Source organism: Lutra lutra, chromosome 6 (assembly GCF_902655055.1).
Source record: "Lutra lutra chromosome 6, mLutLut1.2, whole genome shotgun sequence".
Taxonomy (NCBI): domain Eukaryota; kingdom Metazoa; phylum Chordata; class Mammalia; order Carnivora; family Mustelidae; genus Lutra; species Lutra lutra.
In genome coordinates this window covers 33,186,806-33,214,233 of record NC_062283.1, presented here as the reverse complement: position 1 = coordinate 33,214,233, position 27,428 = coordinate 33,186,806, and the positions used below count along the sequence as shown (strand labels likewise).

Below are 27,428 nucleotides of genomic sequence, written 5' to 3'. Positions count from 1 at the left end.
CACCTAGGGAAACAGGGATGGTCTTTGCGAGGACAGCTGTGGCCCTGGGTGTAGGATCGATTGGGGGTGGAACACCTTGGACCTAGAGGCAAGCATGGGCCAGGGGCAGGGGGACCATGGGCTATTTGGGGGACATGTGTGTGCCGGGGGGTGGTCAGCCAAGGGCCCCTGCGAGCAGGGGTGCCTGGGGGGTCAGTTGCAGGGGCAGACACGGCTGGGCTGGGCTGGTGTGTGTTCCCACAGGCGTGTGCTGGAGGCCGCGCGGAAGGCCAACCAGACAGGCCACTTCTTCTGGATGGGCTCCGACAGCTGGGGCTCCAAGAGCGCCCCCGTGCTGCACCTGGAGGAGGTGGCCGAGGGCGCTGTCACTATCCTCCCCAAGAGGATGTCAGTGCGAGGTAGGCCCCGCAGCCCCCGACTGCGCCCCCACCTCACTCTCACCTGCCCCCACTGTTGGTGTGCTCCCCAGCTGTTCCTTATTATTGTCCCCCCACTCCATTCCTTACCCACTCCTCATCTTCCCACATTCTGTCTTTCCTCTTCCTTGGCCCACACCCTCTTTGTGCTCATGCTTGAGGCTGGATGGACTTTCTAGCTGCATTTGACCCAGCAGGATTCAAATCCAGATTCAGGAGCTTTCTTCTCCCTTCTCAGATATTTTTGGGTGCGGGAGATGGGTGGTCCATACAGGAAGCTTCTTTTTCAAGGTCTTTCCTTCATCCCCACACCCCACCATCCCTTCTCCCATCTGCAACAGAGAGCCAAGGCCTTCACTCTGCCTGGGGCATGTCCTCTGTCAGAAGTTCCTGGGAGCCACCAGCTGGAGACAAGAAGGTGCTGTGCTGGAGGGGACACGTTCTCCCTGCAGGCCCTGCCCTGGTCTGGCCGGCCCTCGGTGGTGGTGGTGTCAGTGTTGGGTCTATATTGTCCAGCATCCCTTCCTCTTGGGACAGAACCCACAGTCACCCAGGACAGGAATGGTCTGCTCTGGCTGGAACCTCACTGTGAGTGAGGCGTGAAGTTCCCATTAGTGGCCCAGTTTGGCAGGGACCTCACTGTCCTCACCACGGGGGAGGCAGGCTCCCAGGGCCTTCTCCCCTGCTCCTGCTCGTTAAATAGAAGCCAGCATGGATATTGCTGGGAAGGCCTGCAGACATCTGTCGCTATAGAACTTTCCAAAAGACCAAGGCCCTAGCATGGGGGGCACCTGCTGAAGGTCACAAGGCACTGTGACCTCTACCCTGAGGCAGAGGGCGCTGAAGTTCCCACATTACCCTTCTCAGCCTCCAGCCACAGTAGGCACAAAACAGTAGTGACTGTGGCTACTGGGAGAAATCTCATTTAGTCTTTCCTGCGACCCCACAAGACACTTTTTTCTACATTTAGTAAATGAATGCATTAAGGCTTAGAGAATCAAAGCGACATATAGTGGCTATTAAGTGGCAGAGCTGGGATTGAAACCCAGAACCTGTCTGACAAGTCCCTTTTCTCTCTGAGATATTAGAGAAGACTGAACCATGGTTCTCATCCAGGGGGCGATGTGACTCTCAAAGGACATCTGGCAAAGTCTGGAGACATTTTTGGTTGTCCCACCTAGGGAGTGAAGCTATTCTACGTCCTGCTCCCTACAATTCGTAATGATCTGGCCCTAAGTGTCAGTAGTGCCAAGGCTGGCAAACCCCACCCTTGCCCAGTCCCTCACCAATGTCAGCATTCTCCTACAGCTCTGATAGTCGCTTGACTTGAACCCTGCCCTAGTGTGGACCCTACTGAACTTTCAGGCCTCCTGGCCCATGCCTGGCAGATCGGTCAACGATGCAACGGTACTGGGAACATCATCCATGCAGGAGGGGCACTGAGGAGAGAGAGCAGGCGCTCTTCACTCGCCAGCCCACCTGCTGTGGGGTGGGGTTTTTCCCTGGGCTTAGAGCAGAGGCGGTGAGTTCCCTTTGGAACATCTGGAGGAGGAAGTCGTGTCTGCCAGTGATGGGGGAGTTCTGGACTTGAAGACAGAAGATCCAGGCCCTGGTCTTGCTGTATGACTTGGGTCATCCCCTGCCCTCTCTTGTCCCGTCTCCTCTTTCTAACCAGAGATCTCGGGTGCTCCCAGCTTTGGTCAGCCCTCCCACCTGCCTCTCTGTTCCAATCTCAGGACCCCCAGGGGGTTGCTTCTCAAAAAGTTCCCCTGTTAGCATTTGGGTGGTTAGAAGGTGAAGCGGGAAGCACCCTCAATCACCTCTTCTCTTCCATAGACAGCGGTTGTAAGATTACACATGCTCCCCCTGGGACTTAGTACAGCTCTTTTCATTTTGAATGAAATGAAATGCTCCACGTTTTGTTTTTTTCCGGCTGGGCCTTGGATCAGAGGCTCTGCTCTAACATTCCTCCCTCCCTCTGCCTGGGCCATCTCTAAAGCTGGGGCGGAGTGGGGGGGGGGGTGGAAGCGGGAAGGGCTGGGGACAGGAGGGGAATAGGTGCACAAGGCCCTGACTGACATCCTGGTTCCCTGCCAGGCTTCGACCGCTACTTCTCCAGCCGCACGCTGGACAACAACCGGCGCAACATCTGGTTTGCTGAGTTCTGGGAGGACAACTTCCATTGCAAGCTGAGCCGCCACGCGCTCAAGAAGGGCAGTCACGTCAAGAAGTGCACCAGTGAGCACGCGCGGGGCGGGGCCAGGATGGGCCCTGGGCGAGGGGCGTGGGCCTACCGCCTGAGCGGGGCGGGGAGGTGGGCTGGCGCCTGGGCACCGTGCTGGGGGCCCACGGGGTGGAGTCTGAGGGGGAGGGGGAGGGGGCGGGGCCTTTCGGACCGCAGGGCGGGGGTGGGAGGGCTTAGGATCTTAGAAACCGCGGCGCTCTCAGCAGTCCGTGATGCTCCTGGGGGGAAAGGGGTTCTGTCCGGCCTGTGGTCACCTTGGGGTTCATCTGAAATGTCCCTAGGATGAATCCACAGAAGTGACCCCGTGGGGGAGCCCCGATGCTCGCTGGTCTGAGCATTTTGGAGAAATCATCTCTAACCCTTCCCGGTTTTCTCAGTCATTCAGCAAACACCAGTCTGACTCCCAGGGTGTGCCCTGCCCTGTACTAAGCACTGTGGATATGGCACTGAATGAGAGAGTCAAAAATCTCTTGGAATTTTCATCCTAATAGGAAAATATTTAAACAAGATAAATAAGTAAGCTATAGAGTATGTCAGAAAGCAAATGTGCGGTAGAAACAACTAAAACAAACAGATGGCTTTCGCGTAAAGGTAACATTTGAGCCAAGTCCTTAAAAGGATAGGGAATGGGTTACAGGAGGATGGGACAATGGGTCCATTCTACAGATTGGAAAACAGAGGCTCGGGTAGGTAAAGGGACCTGGGTTCCCGTAGAAGAAAGGTGCTAGAGCCTGATTTGAACCTAGGTCTGAGCTCCAGGCCCTCAGTCTCCTGGGGCAGCCATCACGGTGTGTCCACATTTAGACACATTCAGATGTGGGTCCCTCTGTACTCTTAGTCTGAGCAGCTCTGCCACAGGACCTTGCCTCTGACTTTGAGGGAGCTCTGGGTACTTTCAACATGAGTGGTACCTGGTGAACTCCCTCCTGTATCCTCCTGGACTGATCGGTGTAGCTTGGGCGGAGGGCCAGATGAGCAAGGGCCCACTGCAAGGGTGCAGGGACGCGCTGCATGGAATCTTAGGGGGCAGGGAGATCCCCAGGGCCAAGGGAGGAGGAAGGTGGATGACGTTGCTGGGCGGGTGGGGAGGATGCTGCCCTCTGGTGGCCAGGGCCCTATGGGACTCAGGAATATTGGCCGTTTAGGACCTTGGGTATCCCTCCACCCTTCCCCAGGGCCCGGCAGGCATGCTCATGTGTGGTTGTACTGTACGTGGTAGTGTATGTGTGCACACATGGGTGTATGTGACTATGTGTACATGAGTCAATACGTCTAAGGGAGAAGGGGTATGTGTGTGTTTGTCTGATGTGGGGGCTTATGTTTCTGGGCAAGATAATAACCATAAATACCACTATTTTTTGTACATCTGCTGTGATCCAGACACTTTAAAGACATTATCTCATTTCCCTCTTACAAAAGCTGTAGGGGTTTTTGTGATCCCCATGTTTTAGAGCAGGATATGGAGAGTCAGAGAGACCAAGCTACTTGCCAAAGGCTGCACAGCAAATGCCTTCATCAGGCAGTGATCACAGCAGGGTTTTAAGAAGTGCAAACATGACAGCCTTTGTGGGTAGGGTGACCATGTGTCTTGGTGACTCCTTTTCTCCTGGCATAATTTTAGAAACTATCTCTTTTATTATTACTTTTTAAGGTTTATTTATTTTAATTAATTGATTAAGATTTTATTTATTTGACACTGAGAGAGGGAACACAAACAGGGCAAGTGGGAAAGGGAGAAGCAGGCTCCCTGCTGAGCAAGGAGCCCAGTGTGGGGCTCTATCCCAGGACCCCAGGATCATGACTTGAGCCCAAGGTGGATGCTTAACGACTGAACCACCCAACGCCCCAGATTTATTTACTTTATTTTATTTTATTTTATTCAGATTTATTTATTTTAGAGAGAAAGAGCATGAGTGGGTGGGACAGAGGGAGAGGGAGAGAGGTCTCAAATGGATTCCGCATTGAGCATGGAGCCTGATGGGAGATTCAGTCTCACAATCCTGAGATCATGACCTATGCCAAAACAAAGAATTGGACCCTTAACCAAATGCGCCACCCAGGTGTCCCTAAAAACATCCCTTTTATTCTTAAAAGGATCCCACTTAGGTGGAATGGAAAATTGTATGTTCACCCTGATTATAGGTCACGAGACCTGACTTAAAGATGGGGATAGGAGAGCCTGGAACTGGGGTCAGGATGTGTAGCCGGGGCCTCCTGTGTCTAGCCTGCCAAGGGCGAGGGGATTTCTGGAGTGACCTCTTGGCCTGGGAGGGGGAGGAGTGGGGAGGACCTTTGTCAGCCCCTGTAGGCTCTACCCAGACTCCTAGTCCATGGGTCAAGATTGGCAAATATCTCCCACCTGGTTGGTGAGGCGGGGAGAGGGGCGCCTGTCTGCAGCCCTAAGGGAGGACATTTGGGCTGTCCAAGCCCGCGGAGGAAGGAGGATGAGAACACAATTCAGAAGAGTGTAGAGCTTCACTGGGAGTCTACGGCCAGCTCTGTGCCCTCTCTGGCCTCTGTGTTCTTATCTGAGAAAGGGGATTGGGTGAGCCAGCCCAGAGGTGTCTTGGGTTGGAAATGAGAAGGTATATGGAGGCACTTTGTAAACTGGAAAATGGTGGCTCTCAGGCCTGGCCATGCATTAGAATCACCTGGAATCTTTGAAAATATAGCAGCCCTCTACCTCCAGATCCATTCAGTCAGAACCTCAGGAGCGGGGTCTGGGCTGTGGGTTTCATGAAAGCTCCCTGGGTGATTTAGGGCTGGGAAGTCCCCAAGCCTGGTTTGCAGTGAATCTCCCAGGGAGTTTTTTTAGAGCTACTGATGCCTGACCCCAGACGTTCTCAGTGAGTGGGTCCCGGGTGCAAGCTGGGCATTGGGATTTTTTCTGAAGTGCCCCAGGCCATTCTCCTGTGCAACAAAGTGTGGGAGTCCCTGGGTCGAAGGGAGAGATAGTGATGGGAGGGAAGATGGCATGCACCCCAGGCAGGGGGAAGGCGTGAACAAAGCAGCAGAAACTGGAATGAGGAGGGGGTATGCATCACATGGAGGGGTGGAAGGACAGCGCCTTATAGCTGACCTTGATCCTTCTTCGTGCATCTAAAGCCCCAGCCAAGGCTGGTTAGCGTCCTGGAGTGGCCCCCAAGTCAGGAGCGGCGAGCCCGTCCGTCTCAGGGTAACTGGAACCTGGGACCTGGGAACCACTCTAGGTGAGAGTGAAGCAGCTCTGACTTCCCATGGCCCTGCCTGGGTTTGAGCCTAGCTGCTCCCTTGGGAGAATGTCTTAGGCCGGGAGGGCTGGGGTGACCCCCATGGAGGGCTGGCTCTGCAATGGGTGCCTGGTGGGTGGCAGAGGAAGGACTTACCCCCGGATCTGGATCCAACTCTATCCTCCCTGCTGTGTGACCTTGGCTGAGTCATTTAACCTCTCCGTGAGTCTCCGAGAAGACAGGGAGGTCGCTGTCCATCTCAGTGAGTTACCTCGAGGGTTAGAGATGAAGCAAGGGCATGAGGAGGTTGGCTAAAAGACCACATGCACGATGGGTGCTGGTAAAACTGTGGTTGATACAGAGAGGGAGTGGGAGCAATGGCATTCCCAGGTCTGTTGGTACCAGGACCCTCTGTCAGCTGTAGGATCCCCGGTGAGAGAGGACTGCTCGTATAGCTTGTCAGAGGGACAGCACCCAGTCTACGGAAGAGGCTCCTGAGGCCGTTTGAGAACATAACAGCCCTAAAGAATAGGCAGAACTGGCTTTATACCCAGGCAGCCTTGCCCTAGCGCCAGTACCTTGCCCAGTCTCCCCCGTTTCCTGCCCTCTGTCTCCTCCAGACCCCCTCGCTCTTGCCCCCAGCCAGCCCAGGCATGCTCTGTGTCTCCTATTCCTACTCTGTCTCCAGAGGCTGCCTTCCCATTCACTTCTTCCTGGATGCCTGCCTGTTGACCCTGGTGGCCTTACCTTGGCCCTCTGTGGTGCCCTTGATGCCAGTGGATGCCGTGGTTGGCCTCTGCCTGTTTCCATCCCTCAGGCTGCTCCTGGAGGGCTCTTGGCTGGGCAGAGAGCTGCCGTGACTGCAGAGAGTCTCAGAAGAGCGGCAGAGGCTGGCAGTTGGAGATGGGGCTGGTGTGTCCCAAAGTGGTAAGAGAGAGAGGGTATCACACGTTCTTTCTTGAACGTACAGCTAGGAGGGTCCTGCAGACCTGTGTGACCTCAGCATGTTACCTCTCTAGGCCTCAGTTTTCTCATCTGTGAAATGGGAGTCCTGTTACTCATGCCCATCCTCCCAGAGCCCCATCCCCAGCAGAGCTGCCATGCTCACCTTTTCCCAAAGAAGGAATCGGACATGATCTGCAGGAAACATCTGCAGATTGCCCTGGGACTGCCCCACACCTGAGCCAGGGAGGGTCCACCGAGTTGGGTGGGTCTTTGCAGCCATCAAGCCCAGGGGAGGGCTGTACCTGCCTTCCTCTCAGTCCCCCGGGTCCCCCCCTGGGAACATGCGGAGAGGATTTGCGAATGAAAGCCATAAACAGGCAGATACGGCATCCATCTTTTTGACAACACTGCCAGCCAGGTGATGGCTGAGTGGAGGAAGGCCCGGTTTATGAGGAAACAGGAGAAATTTACTGCCTGCTGTTCCCAGGGGCTGGGAGCTCTGGCAGGGAGGGTGGCTGCATGGCAGCTGGGGACCTGTGAGACTCCTGTCTCCCGGTCTGCTCCAGCAGCCACAACACCACCACCAGAAATAATCACAGCTAATAGTTATACAGAATTTGTCACTTGTCAAGCCCTGTTCTAGTGCTTGGCATTTAACCTTCACAGCAACCTATTTCGCAGATGGGGAAATTGAGGTCCAGAGGGGCTAAAGGCTTGCCCAAGGTCACAAGATCATAAGTAACAGAGCTGGGATTTGAAACTGGGCCATCTAGCTCCAGAAATGTCCTGCCTCAGAGCAGCTGATGTCCTAGCCCTGGGGCCCTCCTGGCTATTCCAACCTGACTTTGAAGGTTCTGCTGATCTACACATTCCCAAAGGGACCCGAGAAAGCGTCCTTCCCCGGGGAAAGCCAGGGGGACCAACATTTGGAACTGCCTGTTATCTCCGGTGGGTGCCACCCATTAGAGGAACTCACCTTTATTCAAACCATGAGCCACAGGGTGGCTGGAGGGATCCCAGGTCCACCATCTCCATGCTGCTTCTCCTTTGTTCTAGAAGCTTTCACTAAGAGGCTGATTATGTGCCCAGCTCTGTACTGCCCTCTGTGAGGGCAACCGACCTCCCCAGGCAGCTCCTGCTGCCGCTGGGAGACAGTTCATCTCTCTAGACAAGGAGGTGAGTGGTGGGCTAGCTCTGGCGGTCAGTGCCTTGGGTCTCCAGGGAGGGCCCAACCATGAAACCAGAGAGAGAGTAGGAGCCCCTTGGAAGGAAATGGAGAGTTCTGGGAGACTAGGGAAGTTGCACTTTTGAATCCGGAGGTCAGAAGTTCTCACCGAGAAGATGATGCTGGAGCAAAGACCCGAAGCTAGTAAGACAGCCAGGCATGTGGAGGCCTGGGGACGAGCATGCCAGGCAGAGGGCTCGGCCTATGCAAAGGTCTGGAGGCAGGCTCATACCTGGCAGGTCGGGAGAGCAGTGAGGAGGCCCATGTGGTTGAAGCAGAGTGGGTAACAGGAAGGAGATGAGGTCAGAGAGGAAGGGCAGGCCAGCCAATGCTGGGGGGGCCTTGTAGGCAATTTGTAGGGATTTAGTCTTTTTTCGACAAATGAGACAGAGCCATTGCAGGGTTTGAAAGAGGATTGATGTGATCCGATTTATGTTCTTTTTTTTTTTTTTTTAAAGATTTTATTTATTTGTCAGAGAGAGAGGAGAGTGAGCGAGCACAGGCAGACAGAATGGCAGGCAGAGGCAGAGGGAGAAGCAGGCTCCCCGCCAAGCAAGGAGCCCGATGTGGGACTCGATCCCAGGATACTGGGATCATGACCTGAGCCGAAGGCAGCTGCTTAACCAACTGAGCCACCCAGGCGTCCCCCGATTTATGTTCTAAGAGTTTCACTCTGTCCGCTGCCTGGAGAGGAGGTAGGGTTGAGGGCAGAATGGGAGACCGGGTTCAGAGGCTGGTGCTCTGGTCCCGGTGGGAGGTGATGGGGTCTGGAGCAGGTGGTGGCCTTGGAGGTGAGAACGGGTCAGGTTCTTTGCCAGTTTTGCCAAGTGGCCATGGAGTTGGCCGAAGGATCTGAGTTGAGAGAAAGGGGATGGACGATAAGTCAGGGATGGCCGCATGGTTCTTGACTATGCATGAGACATGTGGAAGAAGGCTGGGCCAGGAAGGAGAGTCAGGAGCTCGGTTCAGGCATGAGATGTCTTTCTGGTATGGGAGGGGGAGCTGGTGTTAGCTGGGAGGCCTGGCTGGCTTTGGTATTTGGGGAGTTGCCAGCATATGGGTGGGGCTGGTTGGGAACCCCAAGGGAGGGAATACGATTTGGGGTCTCAGGACTGAGTCCTGGATACTGGGAGGTCAAAAAGGTTGGGGAGAGGAGCCAGTAGGGAGGCAGGAGGGACACCAGCGCTCAGGCCCATCACCTGCTGTCAGGCTAGAGGGTGGGGGCAGGGGGAGCAAGTGAGATGGGAGGAAGAATGGGTGAGGGGATTTGGCAGCCTGGAGACTCCTTGGAGAGATGGGCACAAAACTCTGGAGTTGGTCAGGAAAACAAGGGAGAAACTGATGATGGATGAGTAGGGACAGTGATTTCGAGAAGTTCCATTGTACACAGAGGAAAAAAAAAGCGGGATGCTAGTTGGGGGCAGAGGGCGTCAAGAGAGGGTTTTTGTTTATTTAAATGGGGGAAATGAAGACATATTTCCATGTTGAGGGAAAAGATGCTGAAAGGGGAAGGAGTGTGGCTGGGTGACTGGCGGGGCTGGTCAGTGGCCGGCCATCCAGAAGTGATCTCTGCTAATTTCAGAGACACAAACTTCTCTGCTACTATGAGCATTTGCAATCAGAATTCACAGTCATAGAGGGACTTCAACTTCCCATGTCTGTATTTTCACCCTGGGGTCATGTTCTTGAGGATCTGTAGGGGCCTGCAGTTGGTTCAAGGTTGAGTCGTGGGCTGTGCTACCACAGAGCCAGAGGGAATCCCTGAGAGTCAGGAGCCCCTCCCCCTGCTGGGCCAGTCACCTCCCCTCCTACCAGCTCAGGCGGTGGTCCCCTGGTGGGTCCCACCCCTCCCCCAACCCCTCCCCCTCTGCCCCAACCTATCATCCCTGGAGACACCTGATCTGGCTCCGAGTTCCCTGGGACAGTAGGTGGAGAGCTGAGGCTGGGTTTGGGGGCTTGGGAGTTTGGGGAAACATAGAGGGGGCCAGGCCGAGTTAGAGCTGCCTCAGACTGGAAAGCAGGTGTCTTTTTTTTTTTTTTTTAAAGATTTTATTTATTTATTTGACAGAGATGACAAGCAGGCAGAGAGGCAGGCAGAGAGAGAGCGGGGAAGCAGGCTCCCTGCTGAGCAGAGAGCCCGATGTGGGGCTTGATCCCAGGACCCTGGGATCATGACCCAAGCCGAAGGCAGAGGCTTTAACCCACTGAGCCACCCAGGCGCCCCTGGAAAGCAGGTGTCTTGATGGAGGGGAGGGCCCCGCAGAAACAATGAAAGAATGTGAACCTAGGAAAGGGAGAGCCAACCATGTGATTTGGGGACATGATGGGCAGAACAGGGGAGTGTGGAGCTTAACCCCAGGAGCAGAACTCCCAGGACCCTCAGAAAAACCTCTGGGTTTCAGGGAGGTGACGGGGAGAATGGTTCAACCGTGGGTGAGTCAGGAAAGAGGGAGAAGGGCCTGGAAGCAGTGTGGCAGCTTTGTCCCCCGCATCTGTATATCGGCGGGCAGGCTGACCTGGGCCCCTGTCTGAGTGGGGTGGGTACCCAGTGCTCGTCTCATCTTGAAGTGGGGGGAGCCCACATGAACCAGGCTTTATGCAGGTTGGAGGGGGAAGCCTGGGATGGGGGATCTTTCCCAGTGGAGGCATACCTGCGCGGAGAGGAAACAGATTAATGTACATAAGGTAGGATGTTATATGTGTTCTGCCTCTTCCTCCTTAATCCTCCCAGAGGCCCCGAAAGGTCAGTATCATTACCCTGAATTTACTTCGGAGGAACCGACATTGTATTTGACCTGGGTCATCTAGCCAGTCCACGGTGGAGCCGGGAGCCAGGCCCATCTGTGTTGGCTAGACTTCAGCTCCTGGGGGGGAGGTGGGGGATCTTTTATCCTACTCCCTGGAAGTTTGCCCGAGGGCTGAAAACTGGTGTGCACGTTTGCATATTTGTACGTGAACACAGGCTTCTGCGTGCAGCTGTGTGTGGTGTGTTCGAGCACCTGGGCTGGATTGCACCTGTGGGCCTCTACCTGTGAACAGAGACCGCCGGCACCCTGGTCCCCTCAGTGCTCACCAGCCCCATCTTTGTTAATGGAGTCAGTGCCCCCAGGAGCAGAACTTGGCTTAACATTGAGGGGGGGCCGAGTGTTTGTCCCCTCTGATGGGCAACCACGAGGCACCCTCCACATCGTCTCCTGGAGGGCTCCAGCGGGATAGAGCCCCACTGATGCATCCATTATCATCTCCCAGAGGAAACACCTGTGGGCCTCTCAGCCCGACCATGGGGGAATCTGGAGGACAGGATGCTTGGATGCATGCCGAACTGGGCGAGCAGCCGTGTCTGTGTTACTTGTGTTTATATGCGTTTAGACATGAGTGTGAGTATGGCCGTGTGTCTCAGTGCCTGCCGGGTTGTGGGTAGCCACCTTGGACGTGTGGCTTTGGAAATACGTGCATGTGTGCGTAATTGATTTTGTCTTCTTTTATGCGAGGAAGCCTCTTCAAGAACCGTGCGTGCATGCGCTCGTGCGTGCGTGTGACCGCAGTGGCTCAGGAGGGTTGTGGTTGGGCGGGGTGAGTTGTGGTGAGGTGATGGGGGAGACAAGAGGAACTCTGATTATTTCAACCTTGAAAACTCATTTCAATTACAATTTACAACCTGCAGACAAAGGCTGCAGTCACCGTAGTAACCGTAGCTGCGGGGTTTGGATGGAGAAAATCCTCTCCCAATGGTTTCTCCGGCTGGCTGTCACCCGTGGCAGAGCCAAATGCATCTCCGGCTCACGGTACCCCGGGACACAATTAGGACATCTTCAAACTGTTGCTGCTGTCATTGCCACCATGTGTCTGGGATTTATCTCCTCCAGTAGCGCTCAGAAATGTGCGTCCTGCTTCCTCCCAGAACTGCTTGGGCCTGGAGCTCCTGCCCACCCAGGAGGGGATTTTTCTGACCCCCCCCCACCCCTTTCTTTCCACGACCACCACCTGCTCTGGCCCTGCAGACAGGAATCCTGAACTCCTGATTAGGCCTGGGCCCCAGAGAAGGGGGAGGAGGCAGACCAGAGGCTGGTTGGAGGAAGAAGAAGGGGAGGGACAACCTGGGGTAGGATGGTGTGGGGTGGTTGAAATGGTTAAGGAGCCAGAGAGATCCAGGTTCAAATCCCAGCTCTGCCACTTCCCAATCAGGCCCATCCCCGGTGTGCACGAGCACATGCTGGGTGACAGGGTTCCTGTGGGATTCTGGGTACATCACTTGACCACTCACAAACCTCAGTTACCTCCTCTGTGAGGGGGCCAGTTCAGCTGACCTCCCCGAGCTCCGGGGAAGAGAAATTCCAGGCACGTGAAGGCTCTCGGTGTGGGGTCATTTGCTGAGGAGTCCAGAGTGTGCGGAGAGAGCCGTGTGGGTTATGGGCACAGCTTCGAACATTCGGGATGGAGCATCTCGTCTTTGTTTAACTTGTATTTATGATTCCTGCTCTCCAAAAGGAGGGGCCCTTGGGGGTTGAGGGGTGTCTGTAGAGGGCATGCTCGAGGCCTGGTGTCCCCTTGTTAAATAAAGGTGCTTTGCAGGTCACCTCACGGTGCATTTTCTCATCCATAATTGAGGCTGGACTCAAGACAAAAGTCAAGGATGTGAAAGTGTGTTGAGAAGTCTCTAGAAGTCCATGGCTGGCATTATGACAGCTCTGGGGTAGGGATTCTGGAGGGGCAGCCCTGATGGGATGACAGGACCCCAGAGCCCCTCTCGTGGGAGCGTCCCCCTGCAGAGGTGGATTCTCCTGGGTGAGGCTCATCCTCACTCTGGCCTCGGGGCAGACGGCTTGTGAACCCCTCCCTTGGTCCTGGACCAGAGTGGCCCAGAACGGCTACTTCAGTGAGACCCACTGAGGGAGGACCCCTGAAGGAGGAGAGAGGAGAGGCTGAGGGCAGCTCAGGTGGGGAGGTGTAATCAGATCCCATCAGCCCAGGGTGTCCTTGGCTTTTGGGAGGGAGCTGTCTGCTTTCTGCAGTGGCCATAGCCTCCCCTCCGTCCTGGTTAATGATTCAGTTTCTGACCCGTAGGAAATGAGGATGTGATGGGAGTGCAGGGTTGTTGAGTGGCGTTTTATGTTTTCCATTCTTCAGGCTGAGGGGAGCAGGACCTGGGGGCTGGGTGCGGTCCAGGGTGGGACTACAGCCTTCAACCTGTCCCAGCCCCCTCTGTTCCCCTCCCTCTGGGGACTGGGTTGTCCCTGGGCTTCTCTCCTCCTTCTCAGAACCTTGTCATCAGGAGCTCAGACAAGAGGGCGGGCTAGTTAAGCTGGAGGATTTGCCTTTCATGTTTATTCCCGTCTGTGCCTTGTCCTAGAAATTGTGTTGACTGATTAGCCAGGCTCTGCTGGCCCAGGAGCTCTGAGGCAGGGTCTGACTTACACCCATCTGTGCCGGCAGGTGTCTGGCCAACCTCTGTAGCACTTGGCAAGCACCACGCCTCTCTTTGGGTCTTGTGAATATTAACCCACTAATCCTCCTTAGGGACCCTAACCCGACCTTGTGAGGCAAGTACCATCATCATCCTCATTTTGTAGTGGAGGGAGCTAGAGTCTGAGGTCCAAGGTCACACAGCCAGAGTGGTTGGTGGAGCTGGGGTTCCAGCTCCCAGGTTCAAGTCCAGGCCCCCGCAAGTGTAGAGCAGGGACGATGGGTAGTGAGGGCCTTTGGTGACCAGGAGAGAGCCAGGGAGATGGCTCCCAAGCCTGCCCAGCCTCCAGCCCTGAGGCCACACTGTAGGAGCTGTGGGTCATCTTGACTGAATGGTACCACAACACAGGGTGTGTGTCCCCAACTGTCCAATCTGAGTGCTGGTGAGTCTTGATCTCTGACCCCGAGGTTGGGGTAACTGGGGTCAGGTTCTGCCCTCGGTCCCAGGGGCTTGGTGGCCGAGGCAGGCAGGCATATGAAATGCCCTCCCGGCTCTGTGGGAGCCCCGGGCAGGTGTCTGCCTCTGAGGTATCCAAGGGCAGAGATAGACGCAGTGACCTCTGGAGTTCCCAGGGCCTGGCACTCGCTCAGCCCAGCCCCCAACAGTAGACATGGGAGGCTCTGGCTGTGGGCCAGGGGGCTAGGCTGGGGTGCAGCCCCTCATCCTGCAGCCCCCTGGGGAATCACTTTTGCAAGGTGTGGCACTGGCCCCCTAACAGGGAGGCAGTGGGTGTACACGGCAGGGTGGGTGGTGGGGTGGGTGGTGGGGTTAATGTCTTTGTCCTGGTCTCCAGGGAGTTACAGGCTATGATGGGGGCAGGGCCTGCGGCCTCAGAAGGGGAAGCCTGGCTTCCCTAGCATTCTTCCCATCCTCTCCCTGCCTCCACTTTGCATCCTCCTGTCCCTTCCTCCTCTCCCCTCCCTGCATTCCTGTCCCCACCCCCAATCCCCCTCTTAGAATCCCTTAGGTGTAGAGTGGCACAAAGGCTGGGAGCCGGAGTACTGGGATTCAGGCTCAGCACTTCGTGGTTCTGGGACATCTCTGGGCTTTTCTGTGCCTCAGTTTCATCTCTGATGCGTGGATAATTACTCACCTCATGGCACCCTGGTGAGAATTCAATGGGTTTATATGGATAAAGGGCTTAGAAAGATGCTTAGCGTGGAGCAGGTGTTCACTAGACATTAGCAGCCCCTATTCTTCATGATAATTGTTATCGTGGGCCCGGGCTTGGGTAATGCCTCCTCCTCCAGAAAGCCTTCCTGGCCTGCTCTGGCCCAGAGACGTCTGTTGGTTGCCTCAGAACCAACCCCCGCCCCCCCCACCCACCTTCTGACCACTTAGCACAATAATCATGTGGATCAGTCACCTACTCAGTGCCAAGTGTTCTCAGTTAAATCTCTGGGGGCAGGATTATGATCCCTTTCTATTGAGAGGACACTGAAGCCGTAGGCAGCTGTGAAGCTTGGGCCCAGGGCCTAGGGGGTGAGGATGGGAAGCCAGAGCCCCAAGGCCATGGTGCCCTGGGGAAGCCACTGCTGTTTGCAGTGAGGTGAGGGAGGGGGGTTCCCCACTTGGCAGAACTCACTCACCCTGGCTAATGGGGAAGGAGTGGGTGGGGATGATGGTAACTTCTGGTGTTTGGGGCGATTGGAAGCCATCAAGGGCACCAGGTGGCTTGAGTCCTAAACTCTGAGGGATTTGCGGCCAGGCTCTCACCCTCCTGGGGCCTCAGTTTCCCCTTCCATACCCTGTGGCGGGGGCAATGTGCCCTGGTTGGCGTGGCTGCCCATCTGTGGGCTGCCAGAGTGTACCACTGAGCCACACAGCTCTTGTCCTGGCGATTTCCCAGTGGCTCCCGTGATCAGTCTAGGTCAGGCAGGGGGAAGGCGGGGAGGTTCCACAGCCGTAGGGAGACCCCCTGACCCACTGCCTTCTGAGGGACATGGGGGCCTGCCCTGGCTGTTCTGGGGCCTCAGGGCACAGAGATGGCTGCACAGTGGTGAGGGCAGTGGACCCTCCCTGTCCCTTTGTGGGATCATCCCCCATAAGACCATCCCGGGGGAGATAGAGCTGGCACTGGGCCAGGAGCCAGAAGGCCTAGGTGTGCAGAGATGGGCCGTGTCACCTCTCTTGGCTCTGGTGTCCAGCACGTGGTCAGTGAGGACGGTGGGCCTCACGTATGGCCCCCGTGCTGGGTTTCGTTGCAGACCGAGAACGCATTGGGCAGGACTCGGCGTATGAGCAGGAGGGGAAGGTACAGTTTGTGATTGACGCCGTGTATGCCATGGGCCACGCACTGCACGCCATGCACCGCGACCTGTGTCCTGGCCGTGTGGGGCTCTGCCCGCGCATGGACCCTGTGGATGGCACCCAGCTCCTCAAGTACATCCGCAACGTCAACTTCTCAGGTGGCTGTCCTGGGCTGTGCACCAGAAGGGGTCCCGGGGTGCCATTGGGGGAGGGGCTGGGGGCCTCTGGAAGGCGGGGGAACCTCCTAAAATGTTCCACGCAGGGGCCTCCCCAGAGGTGTCTCTGCTCTGGGCTCCTGATCCTCCCTGCTTCTTGGTGAGAGCTCAGCAAAGATACGGAATGTGTAACAGTCACCGGCCCCTACAGGCATTGCGGGGAACCCCGTGACCTTCAATGAGAACGGAGATGCCCCTGGCCGCTATGACATCTACCAGTACCAGCTGCGCAATGGCTCGGCTGAGTACAAGGTCATCGGCTCCTGGACGGACCACCTGCACCTCAGAGTAAGTATGTGGTGGGAGGGCAGGGGGGGGCCCCAGGAGGGATGGACAGAGTCACGTGTGCCACCCAACCCCTGGGAGGTAAGACCAAGGGGAGGCGGCCGCTGATGGCAAGGACCAGCCCTGACTCCCAGTTTGCTGCTACCAAGCCCAGGCTTCCTTCCAGGCCCTAGTCCAGGCCTCCAAGGGCCCTGAGTGCCACCCTTTCCAGAAATGGAGGGATAGGGCTGTGGGTTTTCTGCTGTATGCCCTTTTCCTTGGCCTGGGGCCTTCCTGCCTGCTGCCTCCTGGCAGAGGAAAATGCTGAATAATCTGGACAATTTACCCTGGACTGAAGGGCTCAGCAGGTGCAGGGAAGCAGGGAGTTTTGGGGGGATGGGAGTTTGGGGGTGGCAGGGGGAGTGCTGCATTGGGACAAAGGAGGACAATGTCTTAAGGCAAAGGGAACTGTCAGGTGGGGTTTCTGGTTGGGGGTAGAGGGCTGTTTGAGAGCATTTCCTAAAGCTGTCAAACTGCTTCTAGAAGGTCATCATTTTTCTGGGTATTATGGGCAGCTGGGGTGGGGGATGTCTTCTCCTGAATCCTCCTAGCTCCATTTTCCCGGCCCCTGATTGTCCCTGGGACATTGCAGCTCTCCCCCTCTGGCCTCAGTGTACCTAGCTGTGACTAGAGCATGTATTTGGAGAGAAAGGGCCTGTGGTTCATTCCCTAAGGAAACGCCAGTGCACTTGGCCCCTACCTTGCAAGGTGAAGGGGTGAGCCGTGCTTGGGGCAGGCACAATGTGACAGCCGGATGGATGGACCAGAGAGGCCAGAAGGCCCAGGCCCGTGTCTGGCCTCAGACTCCCTGTTGCCGATCCCGGGAGAGTTGCCTCATGTCCCTGCTGTCTCCTCTTATAGGAATCTCTTCCAGCGACAAGCCCCTCAAGCAACTCGAAACACTTTCTGCCCATGATCCCATTTGGCTCTGACAATCTTCTGAGTTAGAGGCAGTATTTCTGTGAGCCCAGCCTGAGGGATGTTCCAAAGGCCACATGGCAGGGCGGGAGTAGAGCCCATTCCCACGGTGATGTTCCTTGGGTTGCTGAAGAGAGATAGACAGACAGACAAAACAGGGCCGGTGGGAGCACTTGGCCAAGGGGATGATATCCCATATGGAGGCGTGTCTCTTTGGGGTCCTGTGAGGGGAGCAGTGGGGACCTGTGATTCAGTTCACCAGCAACATCGGTAGCTCAGCCTTACTGAGTGCCTGCTGTATACAGCAACTGTGGTAAGTGTGGGACCTTACTATGTGGACAGCAGCCCCGTGAGGCAGGCACTGTTCTACAGCTGTGGTAAGTGAAGGCAGGGCCTCGGTGTGGGGAGGGCAGCGGACACATCCCTGATGATACAAGGCCCCTCAGCCAGTGTGGAGTCGGGGCAGAGGGAAGGTCAGGGGGACGGAACTTCAACTGTCACATCCTCCCCGTTTTCTCCTGAGGGCTCAGTTTGGGCTGTGCTGTGGGGGTCACAGAGCAGGCCGGGCTGGGGTGGGGGCCTGAGGAAGAGACTGAAACTGAGATGGCCTCTCATGGCTGGTGCCTGGGCCTCACTTCCTCACTTCCTCTGTTATAGACAGAGAGTCCCAGGGTCCCCGGCATGCCAGCCCTGTGCTGGGGGCTAGACATGAGGCAGGGAACAGGCACAGAGCCCCGCGCCTCCTGGGGCTGAGCTTCTGGGGAAATACAATTTCTGTGATGACTTCCAAATGGAAGCCACAATAAGTAGCAAAGGGCAGACTGGCCTCTTTCTGGTGTCCTTGGATCAGGTCGGGAAACAAAAACTCAGAGAGGTTGAGGTGTTTGCTACAGGGCTCACAGCCAGCTGGCAACACACCTGTGATCCCAGGATTTACCTGCATTTATGGCTCTTTCTATGGGAGCCAGAGTTTTCTAGAACAGCCACCGTTGCCATTTGTTTCTCTACAGTCTCATAGCTCCGGTGGCCGGGGTTGTCCTGCTTCATTGTTCCTATAGGGATCGTGGCCCAGGTTGTTCCTGTGCTCTTTGGCTCTAGGGGACCACATGGCCCTGTCATGCCCAGAGCCACAGGACAAGCTGCTGTCCTGAGCTTTTCCTCCCCACTCCTGGGAGCCCATCTTTGGCTGCCCCTCCCCTTTTCCTCAGCTCTGAAACCATCCCCTTGCCCAAGCAGCTGCTTATTCCTTCTCTGGGAGCGAGGATCCAGCACAGAGGAGCACCTGTCTGGCCAGGCCCCCTGCTCGCCAAGTGTGAACTCCTAGCAGCCGCTCTATTTGGAACAGATGCCTTGAACACGGTTCCCAAGTGTAGCCCAGCTCCCTTTGCTCAGGGCCTGGAGCTCTTCTGCGCCTCTCGCTGACTTTCTAGGCTTTTTTGTAACACTGAATTTGGTAGGGGTGCCAACACGCCCCGTGGCTCCTTTGCTCGCAGCGACTGTGTCTTCGGAGACATATAACCATGACTATAGAGCTAATTTAGAGCAAGATGTAAAGAAATTCTAATCCCCGGGCACAGATTCTGTGTCCTCTGAGCAAATCTGTCATTGCTCTCTGCTGAGCACAGCTTCCTGTCCCACCCAGAGGAGACACTGTGGGCTGAGCCACGGGGAAGACAGCACATCTCCCAGCAAGCACACAAGTCACCTGCAGGGTCTGGTTAAGACTCAGATCCTGACACAGTAGGTTTGGGACAGGCCCAAAGCAAGCTCCTGGGTGATGCTGGGTGTGTCTGGAATCAGGGTTCCTGAGTTCCCTCTGCTTCCCTGTGGGACTCCTGGTTCTCCCTGCTGCTCTCTGGGCTCAGGGTCTCTGTACGGTCCTGGAGGGTCTGGGATTTGCTCAGGATGTCTCCTAGGTTAGCCAGGGCTGCATCACGCAGGTGGGCTTATTTAAGTCTAGCTGCTGGGTCCAGCGGGTTGTGGCCGGGATACCAGCTGGTGGGGTGGCCCCGGGCAGCGGGTGGCATAGCCTGAGGCCAGCTCCCCTGCGATGTCATTGCCAGATAGAGCGGATGCACTGGCCGGGGAGTGGGCCGCAGCCGCCCCGCTCCATCTGCAGCCTGCCTTGCCAGCCGGGTGAGCGGAAGAAGACCGTGAAGGGGATGCCGTGCTGTTGGCACTGTGAGCCGTGCACGGGGTACCAGTACCAGGTGGACCACTATACCTGTAAGACGTGCCCGTACGACATGCGGCCCACCGAGAACCGCACGGGCTGCCGGCCCATCCCCATCATCAAGCTGGAGTGGGACTCGCCCTGGGCCGTGCTGCCCCTCTTCCTGGCAGTAGTGGGCATCGCTGCCACGCTCTTCGTAGTGGTCACCTTCGTGCGCTACAACGACACACCCATCGTCAAGGCCTCAGGCCGAGAGCTGAGCTACGTGCTGCTGGCCGGCATCTTCCTGTGCTACGCCACTACCTTCCTCATGATCGCTGAGCCCGACCTGGGGACGTGCTCTCTGCGCCGTATCTTCCTGGGACTGGGCATGAGCATCAGCTACGCGGCCCTGCTCACCAAGACCAACCGCATCTACCGCATCTTCGAGCAGGGCAAGCGGTCGGTGAGCGCGCCGCGCTTCATCAGCCCTGCCTCGCAGCTGGCCATCACCTTCAGCCTCATCTCCCTGCAGCTCCTCGGCATCTGCGTGTGGTTTGTGGTGGACCCGTCCCACTCAGTGGTGGACTTCCAGGACCAGCGGACGCTCGACCCCCGCTTTGCCAGGGGCGTGCTCAAGTGCGACATCTCGGACCTGTCGCTCATCTGCCTGCTGGGGTACAGCATGCTGCTCATGGTCACGTGCACCGTATATGCCATCAAGACCCGCGGTGTGCCCGAGACCTTCAACGAGGCCAAGCCCATCGGCTTCACCATGTACACCACCTGTATCGTCTGGCTTGCTTTCATCCCCATCTTCTTTGGCACCTCGCAGTCAGCAGACAAGGTGAGTGGTGGGAGGAGAGTGAGGGCCCTGAGCTGCAGGCAGCCATGGGGGCTCGCTGGCCTTTCCTTCTGCTCTGGAGAGGACTTCTTCCATGCCTCACTGCTTCCTCTGCCTCCATCTGTTCTCTGGCTTCTGGGTTGTCCTTCTTCTCTCCCACCCTTTCTCTTTTCTGGCTTCCCCTTCCCACCTGTCTCAACTCTCTCCTTCTTCTTCCCTTCCCTCCCTGCCTCTACCTCCCATTGCCTCCCTCTCTCCTCTCTGTCAGCCTTCAATCTCTTCTAGACTCTTTCCCACCTCTCGCCCTGCTCAGCCCCATCTTCCATGCATCCACTCCTTTCTTCCTTGTCCCTGCCTGCCCCTCTTTCTGCCCTTGCAAGGTCCCCCTGGGTCCCTGGGTGGGGGATGGATCAGCACTCACTCCTTCTCTCCTGGTCACCAAGCCTCTGAAGCCTGGGAGCCTGGGGTGTCAGCTGAGGGTCCTTCCCTCCACCAGCCAGAGCTGCAGACAGGGTGCCTCCTGCTGGCTCTGTCAGGCCATCCTGTGGGCCTGGACAGACTCCAGGGCCCCGTGCACTCTGACCACATCCCAGCCCCTGAGCTGCCTGGCTCCTGCAGGGTTTTATCTTGAAGGATGGAGGGTCACTGAAGCCAGAGGTTAGAGATGGGCTAGGGGTTATTGGGACCAAGGACGCCAGCTCCTGGTCCGAGTTCTATGTTTGGGATCTTGGGCACAGCAGCTGGCTTCTCCGCCTCAGTTTCTCCATCAGTATGTTGGGGCCATGATCCTTCTCTTGCAGTCATTAAGGTGTTGTCACAATCACATGGCCTGATGGGTTTGAAAGCCATCTACCTCTCTGTGGGGTGGCTGGTGCTGAGGAACCCAGGGGAAGGTGATGGGGACTAGGCCAGAGAGATGACAGGGCAGATGGTGGAGGACTCAGAGGCTGTGGGAAGGATGTGGGCTTCTACCATCAGTGAGAAGGGAGCCACATCGGGGTTCTGAGCAGTGAGGGACATGACGTAGTGCGGGTTTAGAAGGATCTCTCTGGCTGCTGGGTGGAGCCCTGAGGAAGGTGGGCCGAGACCTGGATGGCCAATGCAGAGGTGACTGTAGCGAGCCCAGCAGGGGGCTTCTGGGGCCAGGGGTGATGGGAAGCAGGGGTTCTTGGATGTGTCTGCAGGTGAGGCGCCTGGATTTGGGACGGATTGCATGTGGGACAAGAAGGGCAGAGGAGAGTCAAGGATGACTCTGGGTTTTGGTGTGAGGATCGGGAGGAAGGAACGTCTGCACTCTCAGGTGGGGAAGAGCACAGAGGAGCCTGTTTGGGGACCGAGATCTGGTGGTCCTCTGGATGTGCTAAGTTTGGGGTGCCTGTTAAGAGGTCCATGTACTGCTGCTGAATACACAGGGCTGGGGTTAGCTGGAGCTGGTGTTGTCACCAGCCCATGGCTGGCATTTGAAGCTGGAACTTGCCCAGCTGTGAGCTACTCAGGATCCTTGGCTTTCAGTGAGGCTGCTGCCAAGGCCATGATGGATGGGGAGCTTGTCATGGGCCTGACACTCTACCTGATGGCCTGCATCCACAGTAGCAGGGTAAGGTGGATAGCACTATCCCTGTCTATAGACGAGACACAGAGGCACAGAGAGGCCAAGTGACTCATTTGAGATCACACAGCCCATAGGTGGCATGGTTGAACTTGACCCTGCTGTGCCTAACTCAGGAACCCCCCTCTGCAAACCCAGTCCACACTGCCCCCCTGCAGCCCTGGGACACCTTCCTGCCCTGCAGCCTCCTTGGTAAGGGCCACCTCTGCTCCAAGAATTCCTTGAGGGCAGGACCTCTGCCCTCCATGCTGAAACCCTGGGCCTGGCTGGGAGAGGCCTGTAGCTTGCCTTCTAAAGGTGGCCAGTGGGCTGAGGGGCTCTGAGAAGCAGACATTGGGGTTGGCAGTGAGGGCCCTGAGATCACGGACCAGGTTTGGCTCCAGGTCACCCCACAAACCTGAGCCAAAGCAGCCACCAGGCCTAGCTTGCCCTGTGAGCCAGGTCTCCTGCCTCCACAGGCCTGCGGGAAGCCCTCCCTGCTGAGGACAAGTACAGGCGGAGCCCCGTGGCCCGCAGTGCCCAGGGGGCCCACAGAGCCAGCAGGGGAAGCCACCCCACACTGTAGGAAGCTGATAGCTTGAGAAATTTTGGCAACACCAGGAGTCTCCTTCCCCTGCCTCCTCAGGGAGTAAAGGTGAACTGCTGGAAGGCAGACAACATGCTGGCTGAGCCCCTGATTCTGCCTTCCTAGTTTCCTCGGTGGGGGTCCTGCCTTCCCAGGGGGCCGTCAGACCCTCCCTCCTCTGGCTGCTGAGGCCCCGCCTCCTGCTCAGCCCCTACATCTCTCCAGGCTACCTGGACTGCCTCTAATTTCTTCCTTTTTAGGAGGCTCCCCTGAGTATAGATGTTGAAAAGGAGCCTCTGAAATGATCTCTCCTGAGGCCCAGAGAGGCGCAGAGGCCCTTACTTGCCTGGGGTCACACAGCAGGCTAGCCTCTCAGCCACAGGTGACCCTGCTCTGGTCCTGATAGTGGGGGACATGGGACATGACCTTCCCCTCTGTGCTTCGGCACAAGGAGGGGGCCGGGATATGAGGTCTTCTCCCACCCCATGCTGGGACCCAACTTCCTAGAGGTACAGGCCACCAGGAGCTGAATCTCTGAATCTCCACTGGGCTCTGCCAGCTGTGCAAACAGGTAGAGAGAGAGAGGGGTGGGGCCGCGGTGGGTAGTTGCGTGGTTACAGAGGTGTGTGTGCCTTCTTGTGCATGGTTGGTGGTGGGTAGGTGGTGTGTGTATCTGTGTGCAGGCGGCTGCATTCGCGTACACGGGGTGGGGGCGAGCAGGTGTGTACACTGAGAGCTTCACGGCTGGGATGCATGTGGGTGTGCAGACGAGTTGCATGTGCCTGGCCATGTATGTGCAGATGTGTGTGTGTGCACTTGTAGGCGCATATTCAGGTATGTGTGCAGATACGGGTGAATGCATCTGGGTGCATGCATGCGAGTGTACCTAGGTGCAGGAAGGGATTACGTGTGTGTGCGTGCACATGCCCCCCGGTATGAGTCTGAGTCATGTGTGAGCACACAGCTGTGAGGTCAGGGGTGTGTGTGTGTGAATGCAGAGGTGCATGTGTCTATGGGCGTGCGTGTCTGTGGGCATGTGGGCGTGCCCAGGCTGTGTGTGCACGTGTGTGCAGGGGCTCGGTGGCGCCCATTTCCCCAGCGTGCAGGTGGTGGCACGGAGCGAAGCAGTCTGTGCTGCTGGGCTGAGCAGGTGGATGGCTTTCCCCATGTTAGCCCCAGTCGCCAGGGGTTATTGTGGCCGCCGTGCAGCACTACCCAGAGCCGTGCACAGCGTGCTTTCTCCACCACGTGGGGTTCCCACTTAGCTGCCCTTGGGTGGGACCTAGCCACAGAGGCTGACCAGGTGGTGGGGAGGTTCATTTCTCTGGTTTGTACAGATTCTGAGGATCTCCGTGGCCACTAGGATCAGCCTGGGCCAAATTGTGGAGCAGGTAGATCTCCTCGGCATTCCCAGTGGGGCCCCTTGGACCCTCTGCCCAGCAGGCCTCACAGGGAAATGGGAGACTCCTCATCTCCCTTCACAGCAGCTCCTTTCTGCTCCCTTTGCCCCACCCGTGGTGACCTCTGTCCACGCCCATCAGACCTAGCTCTGACAACCTCTTCACTCTGGGGAGCAGCCACTTGTGAGGCAAAGGTAGGATTTCTTGCAGAGGACAGAGTGTAGCCAGGGCCTGACCAGAAAGGGGAGCAGGAATCCAGGCACCTCCATCTGAAAGACAGGTTGGCTGGGAAACAAGACGAAATCAGATCCTGGAGGTCACCTCTCAGGCCACCGACCTTGGAGGGCTGCATCTGTACCTGGGCCTCATCCCTGGGGGTTGGGGGTGTCTCCTGGGTTCTAGAGGTTTTAGAGGGCTGCTCCTTCTTTGATAGAATCAGCATGCTACCACCTCTTGGTGACAACGTGCACCTTCACACAGGGGGCTCTGGGACAACGTGTGAGCTGGTGGGAGGGTGGGAATTCCAGACCCCAGAGCATGGAGAGGGACTTGGGGTGTGCAGCCTTACTTGTGCTTGCACGGGGCCGGCTGCCCCTCAGCCTGGGACAGCTAGATGAGCCCCCGAGGCCCCTGCTGGAAGGGCAGGGCCCCAGCAGGTGGGGGCAGCTCGCTTAGGTTGGATTGGTTTATGTCCCATCTTGTATCTTTGCAAAAAGGCTCCTAGTCTGAAAAGCAAAAGAGAACACCAAGGATTGTACTGTTTTCCGTGTTCAGGGCTGGCTCTCTGGTTTTCAGGGCCTTATGCAGAAAGAAAGTGAAAGCCCCTTCCCTTGTTCAAAAATTATTCAGGATTTAAGATGATGACAGCAGGGCATGGAACCACATGTGTGTCCCCTGGGCTCTTCTGCCTGTGTTAGTGGAGGGGTCTAGCATCCCACAGTGGCTCAGGGCAGAGTGGAATCTTGCCCCCAACACAGGGCTCACTCTGTCCAGAGAGGGGGCCTCTATCCCTGGTCCACCAACTCCAAATGGGCCCGAATGCACGCCCCACCCCCCAATCAACAAGGTGTGGGCAGAGGGCCCAAGATGGATATCTGACTTGGAAACACAACCCCGACACCCAAGAACCCCCAGTGTGAGAGGGGAGACTGCCCTCAGGGAGGCCCTGGTCTAATGAGGGAGACGTACCCTCACCCAGGGAGTTCCCCGTCCAATGGTGAAGATCCAGAAAACAAGCATCATCTTGATTAGCCCAGACATTCATCATTTTCCCCAGTGGTGTGGAGCCTGTCCGTCCCCCCCACCCCTGCCATCAGCCCCATCTCAGGGGGCAGGAGAGGTAGCCAATACCCTCCTACTGGCCAGTCATGCTGGGAGGGAGCGCTGTTGCACAAGAGTGAGAATATGGCTTGCATGGGAGGACAGGAGATGACTGTGTCCAGAGAGGTGTGTGCTGCCTAGGGACCAGGCTCTCATTTCCCTGGGCTTGTGACAGTTTCTGAACAGTGACAAATAAAACCACTTCTCCACACTCCCAGCCTCCTTCCCCACGGTGCTGTGCAAGTTCACAGAGCTTCACAATCTGGGTTTGGCTCACCTCGTGGGTTGGGAGAGGTAGCAGCTCTCATCCCATTGCACTGATGAGTAAACTGAGGGCTAGAGAGGGCTTGAGACTCAGGGTCACATCCCTCTTTCCTTTCAGACCCCAGGGCTTCTCCAGCCTCTCTCTCAAAGGATAGCTAGAAAGACAGCCTTCAGATCCAGGTCATGAAGCATTTCTAGAGAAGGGCAGATGGGGCAGAGTATGAGAATGGGTGTCATAGGGGGTCGGATAGAGCTGGGGTTCAGGGAGAGCTTCCTAGAGGAGATGGCACATCAGCCAGGCCCCAAGGGAGGGGGCCCAGATCTAGAAATGGCAGATTTAGGAGGTAGAGCATTTCCTGCCTTCCCCATGCCCAGACCCGGCGGCTATAGCCTGGGTCTCCTCTGGCCCCACGGAGGTTGAGGGGGGCTTGCGGGACAACAGAGGCCTGGAGGACTGGGAAGGGTGATGGAGGAGGCAGGGAGGGGACCCCAGGGGGCAGTGGGAATTGTCAGGCCCTGCCTGGAAGGCCCTGCTATTGGAGAATGGATTATCCGACACCCAGATTAATGGACTTTCATTTTGCTAAACATCTGTCACCGTTAGTGCTGGCGAGCGAGCATGAAATGGGCTTTGACTGTGCCGCCATCGCCATATCTCACTGGGCGCCGTGGCTCCTGTGTCAGTGGCCTGCTCTGCACAGGGCAACAGTGCGGGTTGCAGTCACTGAATGGGGACCTGGTCGAGGGGCTGTGGCATGGCCCCTGGGAGTTACCCCGAGGCACCGACAGATGTTCATCTCACTCCCAGCCCTGTGTAGCGGGATGCTGCTGGGAGGGTCAGCTGTGGTTCCCTGAGGGCCCTTCTTTAGGGGTGCTCCCCCCACATGGCATGAAGCAGTGGGAAACACTTCCATGTACGTACGTACCATGGGCTGGGCGTTGTTGTATATATGTCACCATTTACCAAGGCATTTCATGCTCATGGCAGCCCTATGAGGTGAGTATTATAGCAGTATGCCCACGTGGGGAAACTGAGGCACAGGGTGGGACTTGTCCAAGATCACAGAGCTGGAAATGGTAGAGTCAGGATTTGAATCCAGAGAGTCTGATCTAAAGTCCCAGCTCAACACCACGACTCCCTTCTGCCCAAAGTCAGTGGGACATGGGGCAGGACTCCCAGGGTCTGTCCCCCTTGTGTCTGTTCCTGGGGTCGGGACCTTGAGGCTGGGGCAGAGCTTTTTCTGACGCCGCCCCTGGCCCACCTCCAGCTGTACATCCAGACGACGACGCTGACGGTCTCGGTGAGTCTGAGCGCCTCGGTGTCCCTGGGGATGCTCTACATGCCCAAGGTCTACATCATCCTCTTCCACCCGGAGCAGAATGTGCCCAAGCGCAAGCGCAGCCTCAAAGCCGTCGTCACCGCCGCCACCATGTCCAACAAGTTCACGCAGAAGGGCAGCTTCCGGCCCAATGGTGAGGCCAAGTCTGAGCTCTGCGAGAACCTCGAGACCCCTGGTGAGTGTCCGGGTCCTCCCCTCTCCCTCAGGGCCCCACCCAGCCTCGTCTCCTTCCTGGAGAAGGCCAGCCCCCATAACCGGGACCCTGGCCATGTCCCTCTCTAAGCCCATTTTCTGGGGTTCCTGGGAGAGACCCGAGGCCACAGGTGAGTGGGGATTCTGGGAGAACCTTGAGGCACCAGGTTAGTGCCCCTCTGCCCCGCCCCATCTTGGTAAACAGGAGAGAACCTCAAGGTCCCACCCCACCTAGCCTTAGCTGCATGCTTCCAGGGATCTGACTGCCAAGGGTGAGGCTGTGGGGGAACCTGGTTCACGCAGGGTGATGGGGGCTCTGGGATTTCTCTGCCCTGGGACCAAGATCTGGGCCTGTGCCCTCTCAGTCCCTCTGGGAGAATGGGTTGTCTGGAGGGCCTCTGCTTTCTGGCCCTTTAGTGACCTGGGCACAGAGGCTCTGGTGCCCGCCTGGCCACGCCCTAATAGGACTCTGAGAGATGGGGACCCAGGAGGTGGGTCCCTAGGATGGTAAGGGAAGAAGTAGGTTGGATG

General features: G+C 56.9%; 1 protein-coding gene across 2 annotated transcripts in view; it reads left to right on the top strand.

The window, feature by feature from the left end:
- Nucleotides 1-27,428, top strand: part of GRM4 (glutamate metabotropic receptor 4) — a 106,423-nt gene that overhangs the window by 72,482 nt on the left and 6,513 nt on the right. The window contains exons 4-9 of one of the 2 annotated variants that reach the window (XM_047735023.1): nucleotides 244-398; nucleotides 2,514-2,654; nucleotides 15,712-15,912; nucleotides 16,121-16,257; nucleotides 19,275-20,210; nucleotides 26,745-26,880. In XM_047735023.1, coding sequence (XP_047590979.1) covers nucleotides 244-398; nucleotides 2,514-2,654; nucleotides 15,712-15,912; nucleotides 16,121-16,257; nucleotides 19,275-20,210; nucleotides 26,745-26,880 — 1,706 coding nt within the window. Of the gene's footprint in view, nucleotides 1-243; nucleotides 399-2,513; nucleotides 2,655-15,711; nucleotides 15,913-16,120; nucleotides 16,258-19,274; nucleotides 20,211-26,633; nucleotides 26,881-27,428 lie in introns of both variants that reach the window. The other variant, XM_047735022.1, reaches the window with a different exon arrangement.